We start from the raw sequence: 12,297 nt of genomic DNA, 5'->3' as shown, positions 1-12,297 counted from the left end.
TTTCTCTGCCTCTTCTCTCTCTCTCTCTCTCTCTCTCTCTCTCTCTCTCTCTCTCTCTCTCTCTCCTTTTCAGTCAACTGGCAGAGAGAGTAAGATTTAGAATATCTGACTTCTTGATGTGAAAATAAACACGGCGAAACTGAAATATTGGTGATCAAAGAATAACTGCAAATGAGGGGGTGCTAAAAAAAAATGTAGAAATAAGTATATCTATCACTACAAGACGGTGTGTACGGGTGGGAAAGAGTGAAGATGAAGAGACAGAAAGGAAGAAAAGAGGATGGGCAAGTGAAAAAAAGGAAACGGAGAAGGAAGAAATGAGGGGGGCATGGAAGGAGCAGAAATGGCGGAGATGATAGAAGGGTTGAGGTGGGGAAAGAGGGGGATGGGGTAGGGTGTAGGCTTAAGAGATGATTAAGGAGAGAGTGAGGAGGGGGAGATAAAAGGAGGCAAGAGAGAGGAGAGGGAGATGAAAGGACGCCAGAGTGAGAGGAGAGAGAACAGGAGTAAGAAGAGAGAGGATCTGAGAGGCTGAGGTGGGGAGAGAGAGGATCTGAGAGGTTGAGGTTGGGAGAGAGAGGATCTGAGAGGTTGAGGTGGGGAGAGAGGGGGATGGGGTAGGGGAGTAGGCTCAGGATGCTATTACAGCTAATGCATTCGGCAGGGATTAACGCCTCAGCCCTCCTGCCCCCGCTGACGGTAATTTGCTGACGCCCCAACAAAACGACGATACACGAGCGATTTGCATATCATGAATACGTATAACTCCTTGAATCTGGTTACTTTTTTTTTTAGTTCATTCTTGCTGCTTTGACGATTTTATTCAACTTTGGAGAACACTTTCTTAGGGGGAGGAGGGGGGGCTGCTGCTGCTGTCGTTACCTGAGTCATTTGATGTCAGGCTACTATGAGGAGGTCGATCATTTCTTCTTCATGAGGAAAACTCTGACTAAGCATTTCTAGAATCAAGAGTACACAGTCACTTACATTAGGTATTTCCAACGAACATAAGAACTATAAACGTAAGCGCGTCCCAGGCTTCCAATGGAGCTGAGGCTGTATTACGAAATTAAGCTTATTAGGAAGGAGGACATTTTTCATGGGTTCAGACCGCCCCATTTGGTTTGAATGGCCCGCCATGTTTACACCAGACGCCATGATGAGCGCGTCCGAAAGAGTGCGAGTGATTTTCAAAACTTCACCATGATGAGAGAGGCCCAAAGAGTGTATGCCTTAACCATTTTTTTTTTTTTACTGAAGTTTTAACTGTCTCACTCCATCTCAAAAGGAAAAATAGGGAGAAGGACAAAACAAAGAAAAGTGAAAATGACGAAGGGATATACAAAAGACGAACAAGTATGGATCACCACCCATGACAACAAAATGTGGACAAAATGAAAAAGGTTCATAAAACAATAATGAAATACAGCAAGAAATCAGGACACAAGACCTTGAAAGAATTTAATGAGAAGATACAGAACTACAGAAAGATGAAAGAACAGAAACAGAGCAAATCAGGAGCCAGCAGAGACTCATCGGGCTTTAAAAAAAAAAAAAAAAAAAAAAATATATATATATATATATATATATATATATATATATATATATATATATATATAAAAGGGGGCATGAAAAATAAGTAAGAAGCAAACACTAAAATAAAACAAAATCAATAAATATATAAGTAGATGTCAATAGGAATCACTACCTAGGGATGGCGATGTCTTGACCAAAGAAAAGCTGCGAAACAAAACAAATAAAAATGAATTATAAAAACAAGAAAAAAATATGAACAAAAAACAGAGGCACTAAATACGAAAAAGCAAGGACCATACAATCAGAACGATAAAAACGAAAGACAGCAAACAAATAGGTGTACAAAGATAAAACAAGACAAGGACCGATAAGGTCAGGGCACATCACAAGATAAAAAGAATAAAAACTGGACGGCCAGAATAATCACAGCTGAAGAGAGTAACTATATACAAAACAAAAAACAAAAGATAACAAAACCAAAACTATAAAGGAAACCAAACACACAACAAAGTACACACAGGAACCACACAGCATACCCCTGACCAAACAAGAGCTGCGACGAGGATGAAATATTGGCCAAACAGTTTAACCCCAACTGTTCCCACCCCCGCTGACACAGAATAAAACAGTAGCAGTGGTATGGGTGGTGGTGGCGATGGATCCATTGGGGCTGTTACTGCTATGCCCTGGCGAAGGATTGATGACCTGCTGAGTTGATAATGGATGGCAGAGAAAATATGGTGTGTTTTGTGAGGGTACGAGGAAGGGGAGGAGGGGAAGGTGCTGAGGACAGGTTGGGTAAAGATGGAGAGGAATAGGGGAAAGATGGAGGAAGGTAAGTAAAGGAGGGTAAGGGAAAGGTGGAAGATGGGTAGGAAGAGGTGGGGGAAGAGTTGGATGAGGTGTTGGAGGAGATGGGGGGAGAGTGTAGGGGTATGGGGCAAAGTGTACGAAGGGAAGGGGAAGAGTGGTGAAGGAAGGAAAGTGGAAGGTGTAGGGGTTGAGGAAGAGAAATACAGGGATAGGGGATGTGAAAAGTAAATAATTGAGAAAGCCAGAAATGAAGGAAAGGGTAGGAATATGAAGGAACTTGGGTACGGATATGGAAGAGGATAGGGAGAGAAGAAAGAGGAGGGAATGTTTTGAAAAACATGAAGCAGAACTAAAAGCACTAGTATGCTGCGAATTAAATGGGATAATATTAATAACTAACCATACCTTATCTCAGCTCTCTCTCTCTCTCTCTCTTTCTCTCTCTCGCTCTCTCTCTCATGTCAAGGGCCCATCCACTCCAGCACCTGCCACCCCCCAACCCACCTCCATCCAGCCGGGCCAGAGGTATAATTATGTTGATTCCCGAAGTGTTTACGAGCCATGAAAGTCACCAAGAACGAGGTACTAAGTGTTGGGGAGGCGGCGAGGGGGCGGGGGACAATCTGTTTGATGTTGGAGAGGGGGAAAAGGGGGTAGAGAGGGGACGGGGGAAGAGAGAGTGAAGGCTAGGGTGTGGAAAGCGAGAGGATTGAGGAACAGGGGAAAAAGTGTGGGGGTAGCATAGACTAAGACAAGGTATGACAGAGGATCGTGGACATTGTGAGGGAAAGAGAAATGAATTAGGGAGCAATTAAGGTGAGAAATTAAAGAAGTGGGAGAGTATGCGGAGAAGAGGGGATGTCAGGGAGGGCAATGAACATTGGGGGAGGGAGACAGGAGCATGAGGAAGGAAGATGGGGAAGAAAAAGGTTAAGGGAAGAGGAAAGAGGAGAATATGAGGGAGTGTAGTGACTAAGGATGAAAGGAGACAGGCATTACAGAGGGAGAGGATATTATGAGGAAGTGAAAGAAAAAAGTACATGGTTAAAAGCGTGAATTAAAAGTGCAAACCATATGAGGGAGAGGTGAAAAAGAAAAGATGAAATGGAAAGGGACATAAGCGTCGGAAAGGCAAAGTGAGAGGGATGAAAGTGTCCTGGGAAAGAATGAGGGAACAGAAAGAATAAGGGAACGGAAGGGAAAAAGCTGAGAAAAGGAAGGGAACTGAGAGGGCTACGGAACAGCTTGGTAGCAGGAAAAGGTTGAAACGTACAGCGCGACAGCAAAGGCAGAGATGGGATGAGTACTAAAGGACTGGGAGTGAAGTAACAGCAAGAATGAGAGAGAAAAATGAATGAAGACAGAGAAAACAAATGAGCAACAGACCATTAGATTCAATACTACGAATATCAGTATCAGCTGTCGATAAGTGAAATAAACTACCGTAGATAAAAGCAACTGTATACACATTGACGGGATGATAAGCATGCGGTCAAAAAATAAATCAGACAAATGCAAAAAAAAAAAAAAAGTTGACATAAATAGCAGTGGGAAGGCTGAGCTGGAGAGACAGATATAGAAAAGCGTGGCGTTCTTGGGCTGTCAGTTTTGAGGCTCGGGGTGACTGATGGTGACGAGGTTACCACTAGACGGGGTGTGGTCCCCCCCCCCTCTCTCTCTCTTACACACACACACACACACACACACACACACACACATACACACACACAGAGTTCACCCAAAAGTTCTCTATCGCACACACACGTACACCCAAAAGTACTCTACTGCATACACATGAACACCTAAACGTACTGTCATACATGTACACGTATACGTACCTCACTCAGTCATAAATGTACTCCTGCCATACTCATACAATCACACCAGTACATTCTAACATACCGCTATACCTTACTCGTTCATATAATTTAATATAATCACACGATACCTCATTTTACTCAGATATATTCACACATCTGATATATTCATACATGCACATCCCATTTTTTTTTTCACTTACTCATGCACATTCTCACCAACTTTTCCTTACTAATGTACGAAATTCAACAGGATGCACAAGCACGTACGTCTATATCTACAGTACATTTCTCAGTATTTTTAGGATTTTCATGTATAATTTGCAGTGTGATGTGGTGTGGGAACTGCTGCTTCTGGACCAGGGACAAGGACAACGACACCACCAAAACAGCAACAACAACAACCAACATAAAACAGACACAGACAAGGACTGATCTGCCACTGAAGGAGACGGACAGAGCCTTAAGGAGCTGGTTGAGGTGTGTCTGAAGAATTGCAGACCTCCCATTATCTCCCCTCTTCCTTCCCCTCACTCTATGCTCTCCTCTGCTTCTCCCGTCATTCACTCTCCCCACATCTGTCTTCTCCTCTTATGCTCCTGTCTCCTCTTCCACATTTCTTTCTCATCATCGCGCTACTCTTAGTCTTCCTCCCCTCCCCACATCCACTTGCTATACTCTTCCCAATACTTTTCTTCCCTCACTCTGAATCATCCCCTATCTCTTCCATCCTATGCACTTCTAAATTCTTTTCTTCTCTTCCTTGTTTCTTTCCCTCCATCATACTAGTCCATACCTGCACTTCTCTTCCTCCAGTTCTTGAGTATTCCCGTCCTGTTCTCCCCACCGAAGCTATCTGAACATCGAGACAATCACATTCAATATCATCTCCTCTCCTGCCACCATTTACCCTCATTCCTTTCCCATTTCGTGATTCTCTCTCTCTCTCTCTCGTATATAAATACTTTTATGGCTGTCCCTTTTCTTACAATTCCCTTCTCGATTCACTGCCATTCTTTTCCAGTCCTCTCTCTCTCTCTCTCTCTCACCCTGTTGGCCCTTAATCGCTCGTTAGGGAGTAGGTTCAGCAGTCAACTCAGCAACCATCTGTTATTAGGCTCAGATTATGAGTCAATTGGACCAGTGGGGGATAAATGGAGGTGGTACATAAGCGCAGTAAGGGGGCGCGTCGACCCCTAGACCCCCCCCTCTGCCCCCCTGCATTTGTGGTAATGGGGGAGGATAAGGGGAGCGAGTTAGATGTTCATAATGGGTTTAGGTGTAGGGAAGGGTGTATTTAAGTCAGTGGGTGTTAGTTTTTGTGTCTGTGTTGTTTATGCATATGGCAGAGAGAGAGAGAGAGAGAGAAGAGGGACACGAACTACAAAATGAAAACAAGAACGAAGGGCAGTCACAGTATAAGACTCTAAGAGGTTCATAAAGAAAATAAAACAATAATAAACAACATAAACTACAAAATTTAGAGTTCTACGAGGCAACAAGCTTTATCTATAACTGGTAAACACGGCATGGCATGAAGAAGTGACATTAAACACGGGTTGTAAAAAAAGAAAAATAAATGAAACGGTAATGAAGCGAATTTATACTCAGCTGACACACACACACACACTGGCCAAACTCACATGCAAAGAACTGGAAGCACACACACACACACACACACACACACACACACACACACACACACACACACACACACACACACACCTTGTAGCATGGACATTGTTAAGCACGCAAGTTGTTCTTAATGCGCAACTACACAAACACGCACATGCTAACTCACATGCAAGGCTGAATCGCACGCACATGTAAGGCGCGCGCACACACACACACACACACACACACACACACACACACACACACACACACACACACACACACACACACACACACACATATGCAAAGTACGCTCACACTAATATATCGAAGAGCAATAATTCTCAAGCATGACAGGTACTTGCACTGTTTACGAAGATATCAGCATACCAGTTTTTATTCGTTCTCGATTGCTCTATCACTTCAGGCTGGGTAAATAATGCGTCGATGTGGAGTTGGGCGAATTGTCAGTTCATATGTATTTACTGGTATGACTTTTTTGTCCTCTTAAGCAACTTGATTTCTTCTCATATTAATATCATCATCCGGAGACACCTAATCAATGTGTGTTCTTGCATACCGCCAAACCCCTTTATACAGTTTATGGAACACACTTTGTGACACAGCTTGAAATCCATTATCATTATTATTATTATTATTATTATTATTTTGCTTTATATCTTGAGGCGATGCTCGTTTTTACGGTCCTTCCCCCACTCCCCGAAAAACACATCTTCCATAAAAAGAATATGCTATTTCATTCCCTTTTACATTTCAATAGCTTTTCCTTATATATTCCCTCAGCATGATCACAAATCACACACACACACACACAGGGAGCCAAGTCTACAACTGAGACCCATGAGGGAAACATCACAGCTACACACATACGTACATACACACATTCGGAAAACACACACGGACACAGATGCGCACACAGGCAGACACACACGTGGATTGGGCGGGTGGGGCTCGTGGCTTCCTTGTCAGTGGTGGCTATCTGTCCCATCCCGTAATTAAGTCCTGAGGGCAAGGCAACCGCAAGGACGTGGAGCAGGAGGAAGAAAAGAAGTAAAAGAGAGGAGAGAGGAAAGAAACGCGAGGGGAAGAGAAAGAGAGGAAAGAAACGCGAGGGGAAGAGAAAGAGAGGAGAGAGAAGAAAGTGGCGAGGAGACGAGAGGAGGTGGTGGAGAAAAGAAAATTGAAAACGCGAAACAAATGGAAGGATGAGAGAGAGAGAGAGAGAGAGAGAGAAGGGGGGGGTAAGATAGACTCCGAGGAGGGAAAAAGATAAGCTAAAGAGAGATTGTAAAGAAAAGTAGAGAGACCTGAAAGCAATGAGAGTAAAAAATCTAAACGGAGGAAGAGATGAGAGGAGGCGGACCCTGGGGGAAGAAGAGGGACAAGGGAGGGTCGATGAGGGGTATTGTAAAGCGCTCACTGAGGAAGCCAAGGTAGTTTTTCTCTTTCCCTCTTTTTTATGGAAGTCTTCACTCTCGATTCTTACTCTGGGTTCCTAAATTGTTTCCGTGCGTTTTTTTTTTCCTTTTTTCCTGACTTTTCTCCCATTTCTCTTGTACACTATAATGAAACTAAAATATATCGTCCCTAATTTAAAGCTTTCCAATTAAATCTTATTATACATGATCAACTCAATCTTCTGAGGTAAGCTACACTAATAAATGATGAACTAACTAACTACAAATATTAGGGTCATCTGCAGCTCCGTTCTCAATATCACTCATCCTCACATTTCACACACACACACACACACACACACACACACACACGTTGCGGGGGTGGTGGTGGGGCGAGACTTTACGGCCCCCCATAAAGAGCGCCACCTCTGACCACAACCGGATTAAGGGTTGGGCCAGCCGCTTCGATCTTCAGACCCTTCTTTGCTGTTTTTTTTTTTTTTTTTTTTTTTTTCCCCTGCATCCCACACGTCCACTTTTTCTTTGGTGCTGTGGTGTTTGTGTATTCTTGCGCTTCTTGTTTTTTTGTTTATTCTTGTTCTTCTTCCTTGCTCATTTTTTTTTCTGTATCCCACATGCCCACTTTTTAAGCAATGCTTTTGCTTTTTTGCTTAGTGTATTAATATGCTTTGGCGCTATACTTCATTTTTTATATATATAATTTTTTTTATTTAAAGTATGATGCTATTTTGTTCATATATTGCATTTTAGGGGCTTTGACATTTTCGTGCGTATGTATATATTTATATATTTTTTATGATATTCTTCTGTAATTTTGTTTATTGGTGCTTTGGTTCCTTAGGTGAGTTTGTGTATCTACATTACAGTACTTCCATGATTTCTGTTTACAATTTGTTTATTTGCAGTTTTGATATGTCTAAGTCTTAAACCAGCTTGTCTTTTAGTGCTTAATGTTTTTTTGTTTTATTGCTGGTGTCGTGTGCTTAATTCTTTTACTGCTTTCTTTTTACTGCCCTGGTGTTTTGTCTTTAAGGCTTTATTTCTCTTCTGCTTTAGTGTTTACGTGTTGTTTTACGCTGGTTATTTTTTGTGTTATTTTGTCTAAAGTGCTTTGATTTTGTGTTGATTTCTGTGCTTGCGCTTTCTCTATATTTGGTGTGTGTGTGTGTGTGTGTGTGTGTGTGTGTGTGTGTGTGTGTGTGTGTGTGTGTGTGTGTGTGTGTGTGTGTGTGTGCGCGCGCTTAGTGTTCCCGGCTACGTTTCCCCATGCACTCCTTAATTCACTCCCTGATACACTCCCGAACCCTACCCCTGTATCCTATTCTTGGTCTACCTCCTCCTCTTCCCCGAACCCCGGTATCTGTGGTATCAAGTCCGTGCGTTTCCGCCCGACCCAGCCCAACCGCCTGTTGCGTCACCCTCCCCTCCCCCCCCTCTCTCTCTCTCTCTCCAACCCATCTGCTATTCCCTATCCTTCTGTTTCTCAACCATAAATCTTTCTTTTTACGTTCGTCTTCCCTGTGCTACCACCACTACTACTACTACTACATCATCTCCAAGCTCTCCTTTCCTTTCTCTAGTAACCCTTCGTAGTTCAGAATTAACCTCCCTCTACATTTTACCCACTATTTTCTCTACTCATCCATTGTCCTTTTAAATCGATACTTGCGGGTTCTACATTTTATATATAATCAATTTTTAAACAACATTTTTAGGATCCTTGTAATTACTATGGTGTGATATTTTTACACGATCAGATTTTATATTATTAGACAGGTTATTTTTCCCCATTTTTTCCCTGTAAAGTTACTTACAGATTTAATAGTTGGAAATATATTACAGAAGCCGATGGTATAGTAGATTATATAAGGAAACAAGCCTTGAAACTGAAAGGAATAGGCCTAGAAGGAGAAGTTTAGAAAATTATGAATGTATACAGACCCCCACCTGCAGATACCACTGTGGGTTTACTAGCAGACTGATGGCAAGGGTGACGGTGGATGAAGGGACCATGACTGGTAAGAAAAAGAGGCTATGTGGATTAAAGGTGACTGCTATTGATTTGGGAGATGGAGATAAGATACTAAACCTGCCACAGAACATCGATGATCTGGATGACGACTGGTGATGCAAGACTGAGTGGTATGAGGTGCTGAGTTACTAGCCTTAGCATAACGACTGGTGACCTGGATGATGATTTTTCTGTACTAATGGCGTTATTTTTGGTGATGAGTAACTAACCAATGCAATAATGACTGGTGACTTAGATGAGACGATGGCATAAGAGTGTGTTTGTTACTTACCGAACTGACTTCTCATCCATGGGTAGAGTGGAGACGGGAGTGCTGATGATGCGTTCTGCTGCTGCTGCTGTTGCTGCTGAGGCCAGCCCTGGTGTTCCTGGGCGGCCATGTGGAGGGAGGTGTCCTGGGGAGGGCCGCCATTAGGGTCCATGCCCGGGGGTTGCTGCTGTGGCTGCTGTTGCTGTGGCTGCTGAGGCTGCTGCGGCGGCCCCTGCCCCGCCATCTTGCAGGAGGGGTACTGCTGCACGGGCGGGGAGGCCTGCTGACCCATGCAAGTGGGCGCAGCGGGCGAGGGGTCGCGGTAGTCGTGGGCGTCGTGGGGCTGCATGCCGTGCGGAGTGTGCGGGTGCTGCGGGGTCTGCGCGTTGTAGTAGTTGCTCATGAGTCGGTCGTAGGGCGGGTAGCGCGGGTAGCCTTGCTGGGTGTAGTAGGGGTGCGTCGGGGGCATGCGGGGGTCGTACTCCTGGCCACAGTGCCCCCCGCCGCCCCCCTGGCCGCCCGGCGCGCCCGGGTATTCATCGGGCGGGTGGGGCGGCCGGTAGTCCGGGTAGGCGTTGTAATACGAGGACATGTGGGACATATCTGGGGCGGGCGGGTAGGCCGCCAGGGGGGCCGAGTTGGCAGCCACGGTGCTGTGTTGAGGGGCGGCGTCAGGCAGACCGCCGGCCAGCTCGCAACCAACCTGTGGACGGACACAACAACAATTACTCAACATCACTGGGTAGTAACACACGGAGTGATAACTGACTCCTAGCCTAAATATAACCTTCAGAGGTATGCTGCAGTGATCACCCCTGCCACAGCTGACACTAAGTTTGGCCTACAAGTAACAAATTGGTCAAGTATATTAGGTCACTGCGTCAGTCACAATGAAATGCACAATAAAGAAAAAGGGCAGGAGGATGAGGTATAGAGAAGAGAATGCAAAAGAAAACGAAAGTGGGAGAGGGAAAGGGCAGGAAGAGGGAGGGAATGGCCATGTGGAGGTGCTGCCTATAAACACGGTCACTGGGCACAGCTGGCTCAAGTCACACAATGGGGAGGGGAGGGGAGGGAAGGGGTGGGGAGGTGTGGAGAGGAATGGGAGAGGGAGTTTAAGGAGAGAAGAGTCAGGGAAAAGATGGAGTAGGAGAGAAGGAATGGATAAAAATGGAGAAGGGATAAGGGAGAAATGATAAAGGAGACAAAAGAAAGAATTGGCCGGGTGCTAACAGGGACGGAAGAAAAGGAAAAGCAAGAGTAGTGGAGAGGACTGATGGGGAGGGAAGAATGGTGTAACGTTAGGAGAGAGAGGAAAAGGATGATATGGGAGAGAAGGGCAGTAAGGGGACAAGGGGGAAACGAGTGACAGAGGGATAATGGGAAGAGAGGAAGATGGGAAGAAAGAAGAAAGGTGATAACTGGCAAGAGATAGGAAGGAGAAATGGAAGTGAAAAATATACACGAAGAAAAGCAGCCAACATACATGGACTGCCTAAAAAGGGGGTGGAAAGAATGTGAAAATTAAGAAATGTGTGTGTGTGTGTGTGTGTGTGTGTGTGTGTGTGTGTGTGTGTGTGTGTGTGTGTGTGTGTGTGAGAGAGAGAGAGAGAGAATCAAAATCTTCATTAACATATCAACATCATACCCTAAACACACACTCCAACTCCCTGCACCCCCCCCACACTCCCTCAATATCCTACATCTCTTCTTTTACAACTGGCTCTACTACTCTACGTCCCTTAGTCTAGCATAGTGAGGGCAGGGCAGGGTTGTGAATGAAGCTGCTTTACATAATGAGATGCAGGCGGGAGCTACACCACGTGGCCTACCCTTACACGTGGACAATGAGGCAAGAGGTAAACACAGATACGATCAAAGGGGGACATGCAAGGACAGGCACAAAATAATAATAATAATAATAATAATAATAATAATAATAATTAGTAATAACACTAATAATAATAATAATGAACCAAACCGAGCATTACTTGGTGGAAATTTAACAATACTGCCCTCAGTTAGTATATACGCACTGCATTTTTAACATTAACGATTGCGATAAATATTGCATCAAGGTCATGAGTTAATTTATTTCATTTTTCGGTGGACTTTATTAGAATACTGTATGGTTCGTTTGCGTACACAGACTTGCTTTAGCAGCTTAGATTATACCATACTCGAATAACCACAAACCGGTGTGTGTGTGTGTGTGTGTGTGTGTGTGTGTGTGTGTGTGTGTGTGTGTGTGTGTGTGTGTGGAAAAAGTAGAAAAAAAATGATAAACATATATAAGCGAGTCCCAAATCACCCCCTGCAAAGTGTGGAATTAATACTAATACTGTCGATCAGATCACTCTCTGAGTTATTGCCCTAATCTGTTCCAGGCAAGCACATTCCACCTTCTGCAGACTTATAATCAAGCTAGATCCACACCCATCCCAGTTTCACTGGGTAGAGTGAAGTAAAATAATATATACAAAATGATCACCGTGAAGGGTAAGCTGTTTCCGAGTTACTGCACTAATCTAGTCTTGGTAAATATAATTCCCCCTTCATCCTCACACAAAGGGTAAACACTAATGCCACTACCAAGGAAAACAGACAAAAATTAGCACAAACCACCACCATCCCCTAGGTTTAGCAATTTCTGAATCACAATCCCGCTCTATTCCACGCAAACATAATTTTGGGGCTTTCCACAGGAGGGTAAACTCATTTCTAATCAGGCTACCGACCCAGCCACCGAGGATACGACCCGGGTGTCATTTCTCTCAAGTCACGGGTGGGAAATGA

The 12,297-nt window shown here is 44.1% G+C and overlaps 1 protein-coding gene across 1 annotated transcript in view; it reads right to left on the bottom strand.

Annotated features, from left to right (window-relative positions):
- The window catches only part of LOC145405299 (uncharacterized), a 62,423-nt gene extending 52,222 nt beyond the window's left edge, over positions 1–10,201 (bottom strand). Inside the window, exon 1 of the mRNA XM_080276720.1 lies at positions 9,523–10,201. Coding sequence (XP_080132846.1) covers positions 9,523–10,102 — 580 coding nt within the window. The 5' untranslated portion in view covers positions 10,103–10,201. The remainder of the gene's footprint in view (positions 1–9,522) is intronic.
- Positions 10,202–12,297: the final 2,096 nt, after the last annotated feature.

This window comes from Coenobita brevimanus, chromosome 66, assembly GCF_032717465.1.
Source record: "Coenobita brevimanus isolate Jiangsu-jjx chromosome 66, ASM3271746v2, whole genome shotgun sequence".
Classification (NCBI taxonomy): Eukaryota; Metazoa; Arthropoda; class Malacostraca; order Decapoda; family Coenobitidae; genus Coenobita; species Coenobita brevimanus.
The sequence above is the reverse complement of the archived record's forward strand: the minus strand, read 5'-3'. Positions and strand labels throughout refer to the sequence as shown.